Genomic DNA, 21,581 nt, shown 5'->3' with positions numbered 1-21,581 from the left:
AGACCGTGAGCCAGTGGGTCAGCCTCTCCCGCCTGTACAGGGGGAGTAAGGAAGGTCCCCACCTCGTGGCTGCGTCGGACCGGGGGGGACCACGCCCTATAGCTCTCCTGGTGTGTAGTGGGAACTACGTGCATGTTTGCCATCACCATTTTTGTTGCGCATATACTCAACAACATTAACAGTATGTACACATTAGTTGCCTATTACAAACTGTCTTTTATTGTCTATTTACCTATTGATGTGTGAGCAATTATAAATATTTCTAATTTCCTGTAAGCAGACTTTCCAAGGTTGCTTCCAACTATAGGCAAGTTTCCTGAAGTAAGAAAAACCTTAGTAAACGAGGATCCCAAGTACGTGGATCCTTAAAATCACGCTGGGAACTTTGAAGAGCGTGAAAGGAGTGAAAAGAAGCCAGTAGTGTTTGGTCAGAAGGAACTTTCAAGTTGACTGAACATTAGAAATTCTCTTGAAATTCCTGAGTGGAAGGACCTTCTTGTCTCACCTTTGCAGCGTGCAGGTGAGCAGTGAGCCCCAGGCCCTTGGCCTGGCTCCAAGTCCCAGAGCGCGTGGCCAGGGGCGGGGCCCTGGCCCTGCCTGGAGCTGACTGGCCACACACCTTCTGCTTGGAAGCCTGCTGTGGCTTACAGAAGAGTGAAGTGGATGTGGGCCCCCTGTGGAGGGCAGTGTGAACGGTGGTCCCCAGGAAGGGGTGTGGCAGACCATTCCTGGAGGGGGTACCTGCACTGCGGGAAAGGCAGGCGCTGTGAGCCGAGCACAGAGACCGGAGTGGGGAGTCGGGGGGCTGTCTGGAGACATGTCCCACAGAAACTGACCGGGCAGGAGGTAACTGTGTGTGGGGCTGAAAAGCGAAGCCAGTTTCGCTGGTACCCGTTGTCCAGTCCGCGTGTGTGAGCCCTGCGGTGAGGGTGAGCTGGGGTTGGGAATTGCTGTCCCCTTCCGTGGTTTTGTTCCCCCAGGGCCCTTCTAGGAAGAGTATCTGCCTCACTACCTGTGATTCTAGCGTCTAGGATCAGCATTTTTGCTCTCATCATGGCTCATAAAACTCAAAGCAGCCACTTCCTCTGATGCGCAGCTGAGGAAACAGGTCTGTTTTCCAACTCAGGGGGGACACGAGCTGTTCTGAACTTGTGGCAGGAGTGTGTGTTGGGATCCAGTGCAGCCCTTCTAGGGGCCGTGCGGACGGGTGTGCGCTCTTCACCTCAGGCACCGGAGTCAAGCTTGACGTGAGGCCTGGCTCCGCCGTGGAGGTGGCCAGAGCCCAGCAGAGCCCAGAGCACCTGTCCCAGGTCAGCTCATTTTAGGAGCTGGTGCTGCCCAGATGGGTTGTTCCCAAGCTGCTGTCAAGAAAGTCTTTCCCAAAAATTTGGCAAGGTAGCAGGATACAAGATCAACATACAGAAATCAGTGGTATTTCTTTACACTAACAATGAAATATCAGGAAAGGAAAGAAACAATCCCTTTTACAGTCTCATCTCCCAAAATAAAATACTTAGGAATAAATCTGACCAAGAAAGTGAAAGATTTATATACAGAGAACTACAAAACATTGACTAAGGAAATTAAAGATGACTTAAAGACATAGAAAAATATCCCATGTTCTTGGATTGGAAGAATCAATATTGTTAAAATGGCCATACTACCCAAAGCAATCTACAGATTTCATGCAATCCCTATCAAATTACCCAGGACATTTTTCACAGAACTAGAACAAATAATCCTAAAATTTATATAGAATCACAGAAGACCCAGAATTGCCAAAGCAATATTGAAGAAAAAGAATGAAGCTGGAGGAATAACCCTCTCAGACTTCAGACAATACTACAGAGCTACAGTAATCAAAACAGCATGGTATTGGCATAAAAACAGGCATATGGATCAATGGAACAGAATAGAGAGCCTAGAAATAAACCCACAGACCTACAGTCAATTAATCTTTGACAAAGGACGCAAGAATACACAACGAAAAAAGGACAGTCTCTTCAGCAAGTAGTGTTGGGAAAACTGGACAGCCGCATGTAAATCAGTTAAGTTAGAATACTCACACCACACACAAAAATAAACTCAAAATGGATCAAAGACTTAAATATAAGATAAGACACAATAAACCTCCTAGAAGAAAACATTGGCAAAACATTCTCTGACATAAATCTTCACAGTGTTCTCCTAGGGCAGTCTACCCAGGCAATAGAAATAAAAACAAAAATAAACAAATGGGACCTAACTAAGTTTATGAGCTTTTGCACAGCAAAGGAAACAGTAAGCAAAACAAAACGACAACCTACAGAATGGGAGAAAATATTTGCAAATGATGCAGCTGACAAAGATTTAATTTCCAGAATATATAAACAGCTCATATAACAATAATAAAAAGCAAACAACCCAATCCAAAAATGGGCAGAAGACCTAAACAAGCAATTCTCCAGTGAAGAAATACAAATAACCAATAGGCACATGAAAAAGTGCTCAATATCACTAATTATCAGAGACACGCAAATCAAAACTACAATGAGGTATCACCTCACACCAGTCAGAATGGCCGTCATTCAAAAATCCAAAAATGACAAATGCTGGAGAGGCTGTGGAGAAAGGGGAACCCTCCTACACTGCTGGTGGGAATGCAGTTTGGTGCAGCCATTATGGAAAACAGTATGGAGATTCCTCAAAAAACTAAAAACAGACTTAACCATATGATCCAGCAATCCCACTTCTGGGCGTATATCCAGAGGGAACTCTAATTCAAAAAGATACACAAACCCCAGTGTTCACAGCAGCACTATTTACAATAGCTAAGACATAGAAACAACCTAAATGTCCATTGACAGATGGCTGGGTAAAGAAGCTGTGGTATATTTATACAATGGAATACTACTCAGCCATAAAAAAGAATAAAATAATGCCATTTGCAGCAACATGGATGGACTTGGAGATTGTCACTCTAAGTGAAGTAAGCCAGAAAGAGAAAGACAAGTACCATATTATATCACTTATGTGGAATCTAAAAAAAATGATACAAATGAACTTATTCACAAAACAGAAATAGACTCACAGATGTAGAAAACAAACTTATGGTAATGGGGGGCAGGGGTGGGAAGGGATAAATTGGGAGTTTGAAATTTGCAGTTACTAACTACTACATATAAAATAGATGAACAGGTTTATACTATAGAGCACAGAGAACTATATTTGACATCTTGTACTAATCTATAATCAAAAAGAATATGAAAATTTAAAAAAAGGCTTTTCCAGTTGCTGTCATGCGGTTGAGCCTGCATCAGGGACCCCTGCCCCTCCTCCCTTGGTGCTATGCTCCATGTTCATACCTACCTTTGCCCCTGACCGTGGTGATGTGGGAACACCCACTGCCAGGGAGGTAAAGTTGGGCTGTGCAGCCATGTCCTATGGGGCCCAGCTCTGACATGTCACAGACTCGCTGTGCAGCCCTGGGCAGCGAGTTACCCTCTCTCCAGGCCTCAGTTTCCTTCCCCTTCCTGGGGGCAGTCACAGCACCGTCTCCTTGGGCTGCCGTCAGGGATGAAGCTCGGAGGACGGTGCCCAGTATAAGGTTAGTGGTCAGGAAATTCACGGCTAGTGCCACCTCCACCTGCCCTCCACGCCCTGCTGGATGTGTGCAGATCCAGTGTCTGTTCCTCTGACTGCAGCTCTCCCTTCTCCTCAGGGCTACGATTTGGTGAATGACCTTCCAGGTCGTAGCCCTTAGCGTGGCCCAGGGCCGCTCACCTCCCCTTCTGTCCAGTGCCCTGTGGCGTCCACCGTCTGCTGACCCCGCTTCTGAGATGAGACCCGACAGTGATGGAGGAGGCGCGGGGACCCTTCATGTGCCCGAGCACCTGCTTTGTGACAGGCGCCGAATCACATCTTTATAGAGACTGTCATTGATGGCTTGTAGTCACCTGCTGAGTTACTGTCTCCAGTGTACACCTCAGAGGTCAGAGCTCAAAGGAGGTAAATAACTTCTGCAGACCAGGCCCTGTCCCCGGTCAGTGACAGCACTGGGGTCTGAGCCCAGGGTGGCCACCCTGCAGTCCGTGCTCTGCCTTTCCGAGCGTGGGGAGAAAGCAAGGGGCACGCACACTCCACACCCTCTCCACACACAGTCTACACACGTATCTCTGTATACGCACTCTCTACACAGTTTGCACACACAACCTCTGCACACACCCTGCACACACACTCTGCACACACACACCTTACACATACATTGTACACAGCCCTGTGCGAAGCCCTGTCAGATCCTCGGGGTGGAACTCCCTGTCTGGCCTCCCCAGTCCCTGCTCCGTCCGTTATTACCTCCCTCTTTCACATGCTGGGCCCATACTAGGTCTTAACCTGTTTGCCAAGGGAACAAATGAAGGGAAGGCTTTCAAGTACACAGAAAAGCTGGTGGTGATGATTAACCAGCATACAGTCCCGAAGCACAAGCCGTGTCCCCCCGGCCTCGTGTGCACTTCTGGGTCGGGTTGTAGGTCGGGAGATAGCCATGATATTCCTGTGGAGGAAACTGTTTTTTAATGGACTGAATTATTTGGATTACAAGGGTGTCTGTGACTCGAGCTGGCTGTCCACCAGGAGGGCCTATAACTCCGTGCTTCACTTCAGCCCTATTTTCATTCCATTGTTTTAAATGGATACTTTTTAGTTACAGATGACGTAATGGCAGAATGATCAGAACAGCAAATGACAAGAAGCCGAGGGAAATGTGACTATAGTGAGACATGGTTTATCAGAGAAAACATCATTTTAGTTGATGTTAAGCCGGCCTGACCCAGTGACGTGCAGGTGAGCATCTCCCTGGGTGGTGTTCGTGGAAGCCCAGAGGCAGAACGAGGTGGGCGATGGTTCTGTTCCCTCTGCATCTCCTGTTGACACCGAGTATTGGGTCCATTCTTGGAACCACATTTGCTTTTTGAGGCCAGTAAATTCCTGCATTCAGAGAGTCATACGTGTGACCAGCAAGCACAAGTGTATTTCCTGTAGAGAGTTCCGGAAGGGTTTGAGAATGTTTAGCCTACAGAAGAGAGAAGACTTGCGTGGGGGTCGGGGACAAAATAGCTGAACTTGATTCCAAGTGCTGCTTGAAGTGGGAGGGTGACCTGGAAGAGGCAGTGGGCTCCCCACACACAGACAGCGGGGCGGTACCTCCTTGTGTCCTACTCAGTGTCATCCAGCAAATAGCAAGGTCAGGTAGGCCAGGGGTGGGCTAAGCTCTGGAAATGGAGGGGATGTGCGCCCCGCCAAATCAGTGCAGTTTGGGGAGCCCGAAGAATGGCGGTTAAAATGTTTAATTAAAGTGTGCCCATTGAGACAGAGAGATGTAAAAGAAAGCTGGGGCAAAACGGTTGAGGAGGGAAAGGCTGAGAACGTGACAGGCTTTTGCTTTTTCTTGAGGAGAAGAGGCATAGTCCTGTTTTAAAATGGAATTGCCTGGAGCTTCCTGGGTCATTATGTACGTGTGGTGCTCCTCGACTTCTGAAATTGCCATGAGTTTGTTCATAGTGTCCTTAACACTAAGGATCTGAGATTTTATGTTTCTAATTTCCAAACTTCTTAAAGGAGATAGGGGCTTAATAAGAGAAAGCAGCACCTTTCAGGTTATTTGAAGGTTAATTGCTATTATCAGAAATTAGACCAGTAAGTTCATCTCAGCTGGTGTTAACCATCCTTGTCCCCTTTGTGTAACTGTCTCCATTGTCTGCTGCTCAGGATCTATGAAGCGTAGAAGGGTGGAACTAGAAAAGTCAATCTCTCTCCTCTTTCATGCACACATTTCTCCTTCTCTGTTAAAAAACACAGGCTGAATTCTGGAAACTGCAGACCAGCAAGGTTGGTACTGGTTCTCACCAAAATTCCAAAACAGGTTATTTAACTGCTGATGACAGTTTCCTTAGATCAAGAACACCTTTCTTTTTTTTTTTCTAATGAGGTTTCCAGACTGATGGGGTAGAACACTTTATATATTCAACTAATATTTATATTTTATGTATATGTGTGTGTGTGTAACATGTACAACAGTGGTGCAGCTAACATTGACAACATTCAGTGAACAGACACTCACAGCTTGCCTCACAGAAGGCATCACACAGAGAAAGTGGGAAGGGAACCCAGAATGCCATATTCTGAAAGCTCCTTGGTGCCGCACATTTGAGTAGAAGTTTGGTCCGTGAGAAAGAAGATGTTGCAGGTGGAGAGGACAGTGGGTGCCCACGGGTGGAGGTGGAAGGAGGGGCTGGCTCGGGGAAGGGTCTGCAGCTCTGGACTCTGGCGTGGCTGCAGGAGGAGAAGCCAGGCGGTGAGTGCCCGTTCCTTTGGCAGATGTTCACCAAGTGGAGTGGCTGAGCAGGCTAATTTGTTGGGTGAAAAAAAGGGGAGAGTCTAAAATGCCCTGAGATTTCCTAACTTGGGAATCAAGAGAGAGGGACCCTTTCTCTTTGGAAGGAGAGGGAGGGCCTGAGAGGAAGTCAGGAGGGTCGTGTGCACGTGGCTGAGGCACCAGGGGACACCCAGCAGGCAGCTGAATACGCTCCCCTGGGACACAGGAGCCAGGCGGCAGGGTGGGCGTTTTCTGCAGATCCCAGGTTCAGCTCGGTGGAAATGAGTGGGTTTAGCGAGAACGCGTAAGGGCTGAACTTCGTTAAGGGTCAGAGGTCTGCAGGGGTGGAGGCGGCCACGAGGGAAGGTGAAGACAAATTGTCAGAGGTTGAAGAAGAACCTGGAGAGACGGAGTCCTGGAGGCCGAAGGAGGCCCGCGCTCCAGGAGAGCCGCCCCCGCGGAGCCCCACGTGCCTCGAGGGAGGTGGGGGGCAGTACACGTTGGGGGAGCGATGGGGGCCCGGCGTGTGTCCTCGGTGTACTCGCGTGCTGACTGAACAGCTGCTGAAAGGGAGCAAAGCAAAAGGAACAGTCTGCACGTTCTCCCTCCACCCCTGGCTGCGCTGCCCGCCGCCTCGGGGGTGTCTTGCTGGCCTCTTCTGTGGGTGACTAGTCCCTGGGAGCTTCTCCAGCACGGGAAAGGGACAGGACTCCGGCAGCTTCCACTGTGACTTCAGCAGGGGCGTCACGCTTCAGAGCCCTGACGGTTCTGAACTTTTAGCTGTAATTCACGTTGATGCATTTTTCAATTAAGACTGAAGGGACTGGATTTGCAGTTTAGTTAGTGGGCCCCAAATTACACTTGGGAACATGATCCTTGTGAAGTCATTTTAGCTTATCGGTAGTTGGCAAACATTTACACAACAGTGGTTGTTCTCACTGTGCCTTTGGCTGCATACGAAACTGAACAGTGGGCTGTGTCCACTGATTGAATGAAAAAAAGAACGATTTTGTGTTACAGGGAACTTTTTACAATATGCCAGAGGGATGTATTGGAGTCTCTTTAATCTTGAACAATGGTTGTTTCTTGCAGAGGCAAATTATGCAAATCGGCACTCAGTGTTTCATAATCAATCAGGTCTTTGTTGGAAGTGTTGTGCGTGCCAGAGGGACAGAATTCCTATTGTGGTGGTGGTGGGCGGGTTTCTGCAAGTTGAACCACTGCTGTGATCTGCAGAGGACACTTCTGACTGACTGCCTTGAACGCTCCCTACAGTTAAATTGCAGTCGGCCTCTGAGAAGAACTTGTACCAGGGTTTTTGTTTTACAGTTTATCTTGCTTTGGGTGATTACAAAACACCCGTGAAGGAACAGCTTGCAGGTCTGTTCTGTGGGGGACACACGTGAACGGGGCCGGGATGCCGCCGGGGACGGCAGGGAGCAGCCCCACTCCCGCTCCTGGAGCTGCCTTTGTGTGGAGCCTGCCTGGGGTGTGGTGGTTTAAGGCCTTGGACTCATCCAAATGCACGTGTATATTTGCAAACAGTGTCATTCCAGCTTCAGCTTGTGTAGCCACAATTAACTTTTAATAATCTCCTGTGATTCTAGATCAAGAATAAAGAACCAGAGAAAATGTTAAAGCCCTTGGAAAAAACGGATACTTCTGGCATTTCTTGTTATTGCCACTGCTCCAATACTTGTGCTGCCATCTAGTGGACGGTGTCAAGTACGCAGTAGACGTGCTGTGTTTGGAATTTATTTTACCCTGCTAGTGATCCTTGAAGATGATGGAAAAGCAGTTCCACGCGGAGCATGAAATCATTTTTGAGGACCCGCTTTGGGTTAGTCACATGCTCAGATGTGAAAACGTTTCAGAACCAGATAGCGGCATCTCTGAAAGAGTTACGCCTGCAAGAGGTCCTTAACCCAGCTTGGGAATGGCAGAGAAGACTTCCGGGAGGTGGGTCCCTGGACCAGAGTCGTGTGAGTCGGAGTAAATCAGAAGGCTAGGGTTGGGAGGCTGGGGAGGGCTCTGAGTCTGGAGAATCAGCAGGGACAGGAACTCCTCAGCACCTCGGGTTTATGGAATTGGACTTGATCCTGTGGTCCTGAGGCGTCTACATTTTCAGTCAGGGAAGTATGTGGGAAGATTTACCTTTTTGTTTAGAAACAGTTTTTGTCTGATTACAAAAATCATATATACAAATTGTAGAAAATTCTAAGGTCTGGAAAGGTATTAGGAAGAAAGCAAAGTCTCCAAGTCCCACCACCCAGACGGCCATTGGTATCCTGATGAGCCGCCTCTGAGGTTCCTCTGTCTGCAGACACAGCTTTGGTACGTGTGTCATGTATTTCACGTAACTAGATCACACAGTACGTGCTGTGGGCAACCTTGCTTCCTCCCCCTTCGACAGTATGCTTGTGGGAGAACCATCCATGGGGCTGAGTCCGTGTCAACAACACGCATTCACCCATGGGAGCAGTTCTCCTGGATGCACATACTGGGATGTTTTTGTTTGGTGTCTCCTAGTAAAAGCTTCATGTGTAAGAACAGGTCATGTGAGAATCTATTTTCCTGTCAGATGCATCTAACACAAGGACACCAGGACTGCGTTGTAGTCAGTCGACTTATGTGGCACATGTGTGGAGAATTTCAATGTCTTGATGATTTTTGGAATTAGCCTTATTAAACTACAATCACTTAAAAGTGAACTAGATTTATCTTCAGAGAAAGGGATGAGTCAGATAAATGCCTGCAGTTTTAGAATGGCGCTTAAATAACTCATTTGGCTGAGTATCAGCTTCTTGGAGAAGCCATATCCTGGCTGATGCTGGAGTGTGGCTGTTGGCTTTGTGCGTTTGACCAGAACAAGTCATCTCAGCGTTGGGTACTTGTGATCTCAAAGCATTCCGCGTGCACTCTGGTAACAGCACCCCTCAGAGACCCAGTGTGCTCAGATGGGACGAGGGTCACCTCTGTGGGAGACTTGCTGAGACGGAAAGCCCACAGGCACTTGGTTTGGGAGTCACTCTCTCCCTTTTATTCTGAATCATTTATACAAAATGTGTCTTCTCATCTGTAAAATGGGATTATCATGGAACCTATCCCATAGGGTTAACGGGAGAAGTAAATGAGATAATGCACTCACAGCATTTAGATTGGCGACACAGCACGCACTCAGAGTTGGCTGTTACCTCCTGCTACTGTTGTCTTTAAAAACTCGTTTTTACCACTCTCCCTTTGTAGTGAAGCTCAGGGAGATTAAGCAACTTGCTCAAAATTTCAGTTGGCAAAGGTTAAGAGTTTAGGAGCTTATAAAAAACACCCCTTTCTTTCCAGCCCAATTCTGGAACTACCTGAAAGGAGTACAGGAGTCAGAAGATGAAAACACCAAATGGAGAAGCTGGCTTTAGATTTGTGGCCAAATCTGGGTGGAGCATGAGCCAGAACAGCCCCTCTGCTGCCGGCTGCCGAGCGAGCTCACTCCCTTCTCCAGGTCCCACGCCAGGAAGTCGTCCTCTGCCCTCAGCTGCAAGAGTGAGGGGTCAGAGACAGAACAGGAAGTTAGTCCAGCTCAGTCCCTCCACCGAGGCCCGACAGCGTCCCCTATAGAGTCAGTGGCAGAGATGGAGCAGAGACGAGAACTGGGAACCTTGGCCAGCTCCTTGGTTTCTTACCCATCTCTCTCCTGTCTATCCTGCGCCACCCCCGGTCCTTTGCCCGGAGTCTGCTCCTGGGCCTGCCCCGACCCCACCCTCAGGGTGGATGGAGACGGACTCAGATACGGGGAAGGGAGCCTGCCCTGGACGTCGCCTTCATTTCTTGTTTAAACTGTGTTTTGAGGTGGTTTGATGATTGATACTCAGTGAACAGGTGACCGTGGTACCGCCAGTCTTTCTGACCATCCTGTTTCCTTGCTCATGCTTCTGAGCCTTCCTTCCAGCGTCCCCGTGGTACTTGCGACCCCAGGCCTCCTGTGTCGCAAGCACAGGGAACAGCAGCCGAGCTTGGAGGAGGCGACTTCAGCGGTGAACGCAGTCACTTTCGATGTGCGCGTGTTCCTACTCTGTCATCTAAGTGACTTTTTAAATGAGCACTCTGTGCAGAAGCGTTCCAGAAACCTCTCTTGCAGATCTTTCTATGTCCACTGCAGTTAAAACATTAAAAAAATCAATATATACAAATACTCTCACTTGAAACCCAGTTTATATTTCTGTGAAGAAAAGCGTCAAACTTAAATAAACTAAGTAGCAGTGGTTTATTAGTCTTTTGACGGTATAATAGAGAATAAATAACTTAGCCTTAGAGTCACATAGACCTGTGCTCTATTCCAGTTCTGCCCCTCTTAGCCTGTGACCTTGCGGGGGGCCTCAGTTTATCTGCACTGCCTGGCACACACGTGGTTGGTCTCAGTACGTGGCGGTCACTGTTGGAAACGTCAGGTGTGCAGTGCGTTGTTGAATACAGATACAGAAAAAACAGCTCGATGTTGTTCGCTGGACACTTTTCTCGTTCCCAGTCATCCCCCTTCGTGGTGACTATTCTAGAAAACTACACCTGCCACCTGCCAAAAACCTGTGCTTCAGTCTGGGGGTTAAGAATTCAAGCCTGATACTTAGAATGCTGGGTTCCTTCCAGGCTTCACCCCGTGTGTCTCTGAGCAAATTCCTTGCCCTCTCTCTGACTCAGTTTTCTTAGCTGTAAAACAGGCGTGACAGTGTTACTTGCCTCCTGGGGGCTGCTGGGAGAGTTCAATGAGCTAGTGCGCGCAGAGGTCTTGGGGTCGTGCCCGGCATGTAGTAAACCCTCAAAGAAGGTTTCGTTGTTGATTTTTTTAAGTGTCATTGATCTTCTTAAATGGAACTTTTAACAAAGCTTACAAGTACTTAGAAATAAACTAGAGATTTGTGGTGGGATTGAGTTGGTTCAAGTGTGAGTTATTACTAGTTTGGCAGCAGAAATCCTGTACTTCAGAATCACCAAAATGTTAAAAGAGAGTATAAGATGGCATATTTTAGAAAAATAGTGTTTTATTAAGGAAAACGCCACATATACACTAAAGTAGACAGATAGTTGTAAGGAGCCCATGTATGCACGTGCCCATGTCCCGTTACTGACGCATGACTAATCCTGTTTCCTGTTTCTCTCCACCCCCATGTTATGTTGGAGCAAATCCCAGGTATCATATCATTTTATTTATAAATTTTCAGTACCTTTCTAAAAGATAGGGATTTTAAAAACATAATCGTAGTACATACTGTTATCACACCTAAAAAAAAGTTCTTTGTAATTCCTTAATATCATTAAATATTAAGTGGGAGATTTTTTAAACCAGTGAAGTAACAATATACAGCAGGCATTATAGTGACTTTAATGTCAAATGAAACTAGAAAATACCGACATGTTCATCAGTTTAGGAGGGAGCCCGTGCTCGTATGGCACACTTAGGGCTTCAGTTCCGGCTTTGTCGCCGATACTGCTGCTCAGGGTTTTGGTTTCTTTCCACTAATTAAAAATCTGTTTCCACAGGGTTGTTGTCAGAATTAAGTGAAATAACCCGCTTAATGTGACTGGTCCGGAGGAGAAAGTAAATATTGTATTCCTTTCCTTTTTCTCTTGTAACTTCAGTTCAATTCTTACTTTAAACTACAGCTTATGTTAGAAATGGAGTCTCTATTCTTGGTCCACATCCATCCTCTCTGGTGGAGACATATTTCATATAATTCAGCAGTGTGATCAGAACCACAGCTTGCTAACATGAAAACTCGTCCCTGTGGACCATCAGTCAGATGGAGGGAGGAGCCCCTGCTCCGTGAGGACAGACCACCTCCATGCAGCACGTTGGACTGCACAGTCTCGGTGGGTTTACATGCTTATGCTGCACCTTCTGGATGCAACATGCTGACTCTCTAGGCGAGCAATTTGCAAAGTAGCCAGCATAGCCCTCTTCGTTTGTTTGTTCACACAGTTAGCTAAGGGCAGTCTTGTGATTCCTTTTTAATATGACTAGGATGTCAGGAGTTACCAGATCTTGAAGCCTTTTCTGTTGGATTTCCTTTTTTCCCTCATTTCCTCCTTCCAACAGTTAGGCACTACTGGAGATATAAAAATGAATAGGATATAGATCCTGATGTCAAAGAACTTAATTGAAGTCTAGCAGGGGATACAGGTAAATACTTGTAATATGGGAAGTGTTCACAGGTATCTGTGAAATACTAAGGGGCGTGTTAGAAAAGGCTTCCTGGAGGAGGTGACATTTAAGCAGAACCTGGAAGGATGAGCAGGGGCTCTGCAGGTAGCATGGGATTGGGATTAAGAAGGCTGTTCCAGCAGAGTAGGAGCACTCCCTGGGAATGCTTTCCAGGCTAAACCATGTTGTGGGGCACTTCATGGCCTTGGTCAGAAGAGGGACACACCATTTTCACAGCTCAATGCCTCTGTGATGGCTCTTCCTCTGCCTGAACCAGCATTCTTAGTTCCAGCCCCATGCTACCTGCAGAGCCTCTGGTCATCCTTCTGCTTAAATGTTACCTCCTCCATGAAGTCCTTGGATCTTGTCACTGACCTGGTCCCACAGACTTTTCCATTGACCCCATCCTTCCTCCTCCTAGACCCCGCCTTTTCCCTCCCTCTACTCCCATGTCATTCGATGATACCAAGTCTGAAAGAAATAGACACTAGTTTTAGATCTCGGTGGGGCAAATGTACTTTCATTTTGCTCTGATTTCCTTCTCAAACTGGACACTGGAATGGCCTCTTTCCTTTTAGAAGTAAGAAGCTTTCTCTTTAGATACACACATATAAATGATTCTTACCATGTAAGTGACTGTTTTTAAATTGGCACTATATGTGGAAACATTGAAAATCCAAAGTACACAACTATTCAGCCTCTCTAAAAATCTGAAAGCCTCAGGGGCATATCAGTCTTGTATGAAATATAATATGCTGTCTTTGGCAGTTTATTCTCAAAAATAGGACTGAGCACAACAGTAAACAGATCAAAGCTTGATGAAGAATCTTTACGAAGATGACGGTAGTCATGTGATTAAACTGTCAAATCGATCTTTATAAAGTTAACTCTATCATATAACGCTGTTTGGGAACTTAAGTGTGTCTGTTTAGATAAAGATATAGTGACTTTTTTTCTTTATTATTAATTTGTGATTTTTTTGCATGTATTTATTTTGGGAACCTAGTATAATTTCACAGCTGTCAAATACCTACAGAAATATTAATGCTCATTTATTTCTTTTTAGTCTTGGCATTTGAAATATTTTATACATTGTACTTGTATTAAGTATTGAGTTATTCAACTGATGATATTAAGTCAGTAATTACTTAACACCTTAATTTATCTTAGTGAGGAGGGTATAGCTGAAGTGGTAGAGCACATGCTTAGCATGCACAAGGTCCTGGGTTCAATCCCACGTGCTTCCATTAAAAATTTTAAAAATAAACAAAAAAAAAAACAAACCTAATTACACCCCCCCAAAAAATTTCATTTAACCCTGACCAAACTTCATTTCATTTTAACAAATTGGCTGCAGTGTGTTTTAGAACCACAACTCCCCCTGCCCAGTGCATTGTGCCCCAGAAGCCCCTGCAGGCAGGTGTTGGGAAGGGGATAGAAGCCAGGGAAATGTATCAAACTGAGAGTAACTTGATTAAATCTTGTATGTGGTACAGTAAACACCTTGTTTGCACATCTCTTAAATTTTTTCCCCAACAACCTTCAAAGTCAGATTTTAAAATACAGCATAAGTGGAAAATAGGAATGAGAGCGTGAGGAGGGCCACTGTGGCGCAGTGGAAGACACACCGAGCTTGACCCTGAGCCCCACCAGGCACTAACTTGTAACCGCACCATTCACTCAGCTTCGGCGAGGTTCACCTTCCCAAGCTGGGTGATGGGCGCAGTGGTGTCAGTGCCCACAGCAGGGCGCAGGGAAGAACTGGGTCGTGTATGTGGAAGGACCCGCAGAGCCAGGGCTGTCTGGCAGACTCTCAATCATTGTTTTAGTCTGGTGAATAAATTAATATTGTGGCCATACTTAATTTTGTCTTTGATTCATGCTCTTAAGACGCCTGAGGGTACTTTTCTGAACCATATTTGTTATTAGTCTAGACTCTGGGAAATTTAACTGAACCCCTACTGACCTATCTCCAGACACATGCTGAACATTTCTTTGGTGGTAAATACTATTTTTGTATTTAGACATTTACTCATTCCACACATACTTATTAACACCTCTAAGCTGTGTGGTGTGCTTGGGGCTGCGAGGAGGCTGTGCGGCCCTCCTTGTGTGGTTCATAGCCCCACAGAGAGAGGTGTGTGTGTCACAGTTAGGCCAGGGGACGTGGGTGGGATGCAGAAGTTCTTTTAAGTTCAGAGCAAAGTGAAAATTAGCCTGAGTTGGCCTTGACAGAAGAACTATCATGAGAAAGATGAAAGTTCAGCAGATCCTTCAAGTCTGGGGCTCCCTCTCTTTGGAGTAAGTACAAAGGGCATTAGAGAGAAATTAGCGTGAGCCATGGTCAAAGGACAGGGCAGGCCACCAGCTTAGCTAATCACTGTCTCCTTCTGGAAACACTTTGGTCCCTGTTGTCCTAGTTTTCTTTCTACTTCTTTTTATTTGATTTGTTTCTTAGTCCCTCGTTCCACACACCGTACCTGACCCACAGTACGTGCTTTGGAGTAGTTGTTGCTATGCTAGAAACAAGCCATCACAGCTTCAGTCCTCTGTACTGCTGTGTCTGTTTTGTTCACCCATGGAAGTAGGGAGATGGAGATTTTCTATGCAGAGATAAATTGTTGCTCTCGAATCTTTCATTTAATTCTGCTCCTCTGCATGGGCCCTGTTGATAAACTTGATAAGCTGCCTTAGAACCCATCCCCTAGAACACTTGGAAGAAGACATGTCTATAAAGTTTTAGGCACAAGACACATAAGGAAAAGGATCGGCCTTTATTGAGCACATGCTGGGTAGTTTCTAGACTTGCACTGTCCCATTGAATCTCAGAGTTCCTTAGAGAGCTCCTCGTCACCGGTCACAGATCACAGCCATTACACAGGAGGAGGGAACCATCAGTAAGAGACAAAGCCCAGCAAGCTCGTGATTGTGCCAGAGTCTGAAACCAGAGTCGTCCAGTTTGTAGCTTCAGAATCTTTCTACCATACATTCCATTCTCTATTAGTTTAAAATTTGTTACATGTGAGCGTAAAATAGCTATTTACATAAAGCGTTCGCTTTCTTTTCGTTGTAGATTTCGCACATTGGCAAACTGAGAGATTTTCTTCTGGAACACAGGAAAGATTATATTAATGCTTATAGGTAAGTATATTTTTGTATCATGATTTTGGTGACTATTCTTTTCCGTACCTGTATTTCTTTTGAGCTTTTTGTCCTCACTTTTTACTTAATAACTCAGGGTTGTAACGGAGAGGATCAGTTTTGCAGTGAAAAAATATCTGCAGAGCAAAAAGGAGCTCCGCCAGCTGCGCCCATGTCCTCAACATCCCCACGTCCCCACAGCAGCACCCCCGTTCTGATGCCCCCCTGAGGCAGTGTCTCGGTGTGCGCCAGGTGTGCTGTGAAGCACGCAGAGAGGAACGGGGCAGTTTCTCACCGAGTAAATTCTCACTGAGCAGATGAAGAGGTAATACAAGTCACGTAAAGATGCCATTTGGAGAGACAAGAGCTCTTGCTGTAGTGTGAGTTTTTATTAGGTCAGTTATTAAAAAGAGAAAAAGCGTTTTGATCAAGCCTTTCAAAATGGTTTCTGAAATAGACGCCAGTTCTCCAAAGGCACAGGGACGTTGCGGTGCAGGTATGTTGCCTTCTGCTCTCCCCTGACCGGCATCTGCACCTGTCTCTAGTGCGGTGCTTCTGCCGTGGGGCCAGGCTCCAGCGTAGTGTGTAAACGAATGGAAAAGTTGGGTTGGACGTGTGCGGCGACATCTTCAGAAGCATCTTTTTAGGATTTCGTCTTATTAAACAAGCATTTTAGCCCTTCAGAAGCCTTCTTATCGTAGAGAATATAAAAGAAGTCCTCAGGCTTTAAAAAAAATTTTGTCAATATATGCAAAAATGGAAATATTTCATAGAAGTTCTTTAACAGAAAAAATAATTATATTCCTGGTGAATTTTAAGTAATCTCTACCACTTTGTCTACTTTATACTTCTAAGTGTATTTCATTTCCATACTAGAAGTGTTATTCTAATGCTTAGTACCAAGACCTTAAAGTTCTCAGTTAAAATAGTTGATCAACACTAGATGGCAGTGTAAATTTTATTTCTGAAGGTGTGTATGTGTATCAGATATCAATTCTATAGCTCATAAAAATGGAAGCTCCACTCATTTTGGAAAACTTAATAAAACTGATACGAGTCTGTCAGTTTTCAGCTCCTTGTTTTGTTTTGCTTTGTTTTGTTTTCCTTGTGAGAAATTCCAAATCTTATTTAGTACAGTCTTTAAGATTATAGCATTTATAGGAATATACTGAAAACATCTCTTTATGTCTATAACTTGTCTGAAAAGTGATTTCACATCTTTAATGAAAGATTATCAATATAACAGCAGATTATCATGTTTTAAATACAGCAACACACATGCAAAAAGCAATATGAAGTCATTAATCTAGTCAGAATGAAGACCTGGAGGCCAAAAATTGTCCAGAGTGAATTTTTTTTTAATAACATTCTTTTTACAAATCTGTTTGTGCAGTTCTGAAATAATCAGTCCTAAGGACATACCAGATTATACTGTTCAGCTCCTTTCTCTAGTACATGGCAGCTGAGGTTAAATAAGTGGGTGTGGAGACCTTTCATGGGAATCCATTATTAACTTCCCTTTGCCTTGAGAAGGTATCCAGCTGGGAGAATGCTTTAACTGTTGGTTTAGTTCATGCCATCCTGTTCCCTTATTAGCCATGAGAACCTAAGAAAGTCATTTAATCTGTAAAACGCTATGTTTGCCTCTAAACCAGGGAGCAGCAAACTGTCACAGCCAGCAGGTCAAGCCCAGCCTGTTTTTATACAGCCTGTGAGCTGAGAATAGTTTTCACATTTTTTAACTGCTGGGGGGAAAATAATAATAATAATAATAATAATAATAATAATAATAATAATAATAATAATAATAATAATAATAATAATAATAATAATATTATAATATTTTACCATGTAAGAAAATTATACAAAGTTCAGATTTTGGTGTCTATTATAAATAAAGTTGATTGGAACACCACCACACCCACTCATTTGTATGTCATCGGTGGCTGCTTTTATGCCACCATAGCAGGGTGGAGTGGCCCTGACGGGCTCCATGGCCCTCAGGTCGCGTATGTTTGCTATCTGGCCCTTTCCAGAAACAGTGTGAGAAGCCCTGCTGGGGCTGACGATCACTTTCCGGCTCATTAGGAGACTCAAACAGGACAGAATGATTGACATGTAGTGCAGACAGGAAAAAAGCAATGGATTTATAAGAAGATTATTATACAAAACAGGTGCTGTGCTGTCACTTTGCAGTGGTTTTAACCTTTTGACTCTAATGCTAATATTAAGGCATTTCTCCAGGAACAGCACCACTCAGCTCCCACGTTGTTTCAGCGTTCCCAGACTGCCACGGCGTGGGCTGCTCTGAGCCGTTTGCTCTCCTGTTGCTCAGGACAGCGGGCAGCTGGCCTGTGCCTCCCCTTCTCCCAGCCACCCTGGCGGCACATGCTGGGACCAAGGACCAGGGCCCCCGGGGCCTGGCCCCCCCGCCACTTCCTGGCGATGTGGCTGGGGCGTCAGCAGAACTCGAGCTGCTGAGGCTTTCTTAGTCTTAACCAGTCCATCACCCCATTACAGAAACTCAGTCTTGCACTCATTTTCCCAGTTGCAGTTCATTGCCAACCAGTGTGCTCTGAGTTTTACTCCTACCCCTGTTTTGGTTCCTTTGAAAGAGCAGGGCTTTGGGGTCAGTCACACCTGAGTTCTAGTCTCAGTTCTGCCAAGTGTTAATCATGTCAGTGTGTACAGCTCACTTCACATCTTTGTGCTTGGTTTTTTTGTTCGTTTGTTTTTAAATAAAATGTAGATAATGTTCTTCTGAGGATTAAATGAGATGTGTATGAGAGTTCCTGGCACAGGCAAGTTCCTTGGTGGATGGTAATTGACTTGGAACCCCATTTGACCTGTGACGCAGTTGCAGCAGTTGGTCACTTGATAAAGAAAGCACCTCTGTTTCCTGCCAGAAGTGGGAGGGAGGGAGAGAAAGAGGAAGGATGCCGGAGTCAGCTCAGCCCAACAGGGACAGATGTGTTCTCACTTTTATCACAAATGAATCCAGGGTGGCAGGCAGAGGTTAGGTCTGCGGTTGGGTGGCCATGCTGAAGGCTCCTGTGTTAGACAGATGCACTCAGCCGTTACTGCCACTGAGCGGTCACTGCCCCGGAGCACAGAGAGCAGGGGCAGGCCCCTTGTGGCACATGAGAGAGAGAGGAACAGAGCGGAAGTTCTGCTGTCAGTGTCAGTAAGCAGATCCCAGAGGAGAGGACAGAGAGAAAGGAGCCTGGCTCGACGCGTGTTCACGCCGATGCCTGTTCCTCCTGCCAGGCTGCTGACCAGAGAAGTCCCTGCTCCCCAGGGGAGGGGCAGGCGCAGGAGGCTGAAGGAGGTTAGGTGTCACATGGGAAACTTGAAACTAGGGAATAAACATTCCCCTCCGGGCCTACACTCTCTCCAGGTGGGGAAAGGTCACCCTTATCTTCTCCCATCAAGTTCTCCCTCCCCAAGGGGAGACTGTTTAAAGCCTTTCTTTTTTTTACTGCTCTGCCTCCCAGTGAACGTGCTGGCCTTGGCCTGTTCTTGGGAACGTCTGGAGGGAACATGATCGCGGAATTGAGAGAAATGATGCCTTTGGACCCATAAGCGTGTGTGAGTTTGACATAATTAGGAAGCTGTAATTTTTTCCATAACGTCGAGCTCAGACTTTATTGACCCATTTAATGTTTTTTAATAATGGCATTTTACTAGAGCAGAACAGCGTGCAACCTAGGTAGCCTCTGGCTGGATCTCTTGAATGATTTTAATTAAAAATAATTTCTCCACTTCTGGTGGATGTACCTTTTCCTCAGTATACTGGCAACAAAACAATACCACTTGGGGGCAAAACTTTCTTCCTTTCCGTTGATGTTACTAATAGAATAATCATACTGTCAATGTCCAATTTAAAGGTTAATATATAATGGATCCTAAAGGAACCTCACCTTTTAATTGAGTGATCAGTTTTATGAAATTAACCTTTAGACCTTTCAATTTTACTGAGCTGAGTTTCCATTAAGTAGGAGTAGGAGTAGAGTAGGAGGACGTTAATCTAATGTTCTTGGAATTAGTCTTTCATGGGCCTGCACCCTCCATGGGGCGCATATTCACTTGAAAGCGCGTACCTTTCTTACTGATGTGTCCCTGACCCCTTTAGCCTCCATTTCCCGTGAGACGGTTCTGTTAGGGGCAGCACAAGGCTCTGGCCACTCTGTGCCCTCTCGCACTCCTCCCGCCTCCACTGCCTGGGGTTTGGGAGGAGGGATCAAGCCTGCTTGCCCAGCCCCTCCTCCTCTCCTTTGGGTCTTCTGCCTCAGGCGGAGTACGTTCTGTTAGGGTTACCACGTTAAGCCAAAGTAGTTAAGAAACCAAGGCGCGGGGGTGAGTGGGGATAGGGGCTCCTGCTCTCTCTCTCTTCAGGCTTCACGAGGGGAGGACCATCCCTCCCCAAGTACCCGTGGGTGTCCTTCTCTCCTTCTAGTTCTCCCCCAGAAAATGCTGGTGCTGCCGCTGGGCCGGGGGAGGTGCCGCACCAGGGGAGGAAGGAGACTGGCCTCATGGTTGGCACTGAGAAGAGGCCTCTTCTCCTCAGGAGGCTCTGTCGTCGGGATGGGTGCATTCCCTGCCCATCTGCACCTTACCTTTTCCGGGGAAGCTTCTGGAAGGGGGGCGCCTGCAGGTCTCGGGGGCGGAGGAGGGGAGGGACCTGTTAAGGAGCACAGTTGGAGCTGCGTGTCAAGCCTGTTCAGGTCATCCTCATGCATTAAGTGAGGTCTTCCACAGTATTTGATTATTGATGTAGTGGTTTATCAGTCTACTAAGTCCTTGGTGTTGCTCGTGGTGATGGGGATACAGTAGGGATCAAACAAGCGTCCCCACCTTCGTGGGACTTATATTTTTAGGGGGAAGATAGACAAGAAACAAAATAAATGAGTGAACTATATAGACTGTTAGAGCAGGATAAATGCTTTTGGGGGAGGGGAGAAGGGGACATAGACAATGTCAGGGAGGATGCAGTTTTATGAAGATAGCTTAGAGAAGCCTCACTAAGAGGGGGACATTGAGCAAACACCTAAAAGAAGTAAGTGCTCAGTGTGTATAGATATTCAGGGAAAGAACATTCCAGAAGAAGACAGCCAGCAAGTGTAAAAGTCCTGATGGAGGAGTATGTCTAGAATGTTCAGGGAACAGCAGGGAGGCTAGTGTGGCTGGAGCAGGAGGGAGCGGGATGGGGGTAGTGGAAGACAAGCTCAGAGAGGGGGCAGGAGCCAGATCTTACAGGTCATCTAAAGGGTCTTGGAGCTCTTGTAAGGGCCTCGGCTTTGACCCCTAGGTGGGAAGCACTGGCAGGTCTGTACAGGGATCTGTACTAACTTTGCAGCGGGGTCAGTGAGGCTGTTGTGCTGGAATAAACTGAGGAGGGCCAAGGCAGAAGCAGTGCGCAAGCTGGGGCCACAGTTATAGTCCTGGGGTGGGGGGTTATCAGGGGCCCGGACCAGAGAGGTCAACAGAGGATGTGACAACAAGAGCTCAGAGTCTGGAACTGTTTTGAAGGTAGAGCCAACAAGATTTGTTGTTGGATTAGATGTGAGCTGGGAGGGAAAGGGGTGTCAGGATGACTCCAGGTCTGGGGCCTGAGTGGCTGGAAGGAAGTTGCCATCAGCACAGGTGGGGAGGCTGCGGCAGGAGCCCAGGTGAGGGGAGCTGGCAGGAGCTTGGTGTGGGGCATATTTGCAACGCGGATTAAACATCCGAATGGAGACAGTGAGCCAGCAGTTAGATATATGTGTCTCAAGTTCAAGGAGAGGTCCAGGCTGAAGGTATAAATCTGGAACTTGTCAGTGTTAAACTGGTATATACACTGCCAAAAAAAAAAAAAAGGGCCACAAGCCTAGACAGACTCACCAAGGGAGCAGTGTAGCT

The 21,581-nt window shown here is 46.3% G+C and overlaps 1 protein-coding gene across 1 annotated transcript in view; it reads left to right on the top strand.

Annotated features, from left to right (window-relative positions):
* Positions 1 to 21,581, top strand: part of STX18 (syntaxin 18) — a 111,345-nt gene that overhangs the window by 51,898 nt on the left and 37,866 nt on the right. The window contains exon 2 of the mRNA XM_006216380.4: positions 15,616 to 15,683. Within this exon, the coding sequence (XP_006216442.2) occupies positions 15,616 to 15,683 (68 nt within the window). The remainder of the gene's footprint in view (positions 1 to 15,615; positions 15,684 to 21,581) is intronic.

Source organism: Vicugna pacos, chromosome 2, assembly GCF_048564905.1.
Source record: "Vicugna pacos chromosome 2, VicPac4, whole genome shotgun sequence".
In the NCBI taxonomy this organism is placed as follows: Eukaryota; Metazoa; Chordata; class Mammalia; order Artiodactyla; family Camelidae; genus Vicugna; species Vicugna pacos.
Note: the sequence above shows the minus strand (reverse complement) of the source record. Positions and strands in the feature narration are given on the sequence as shown.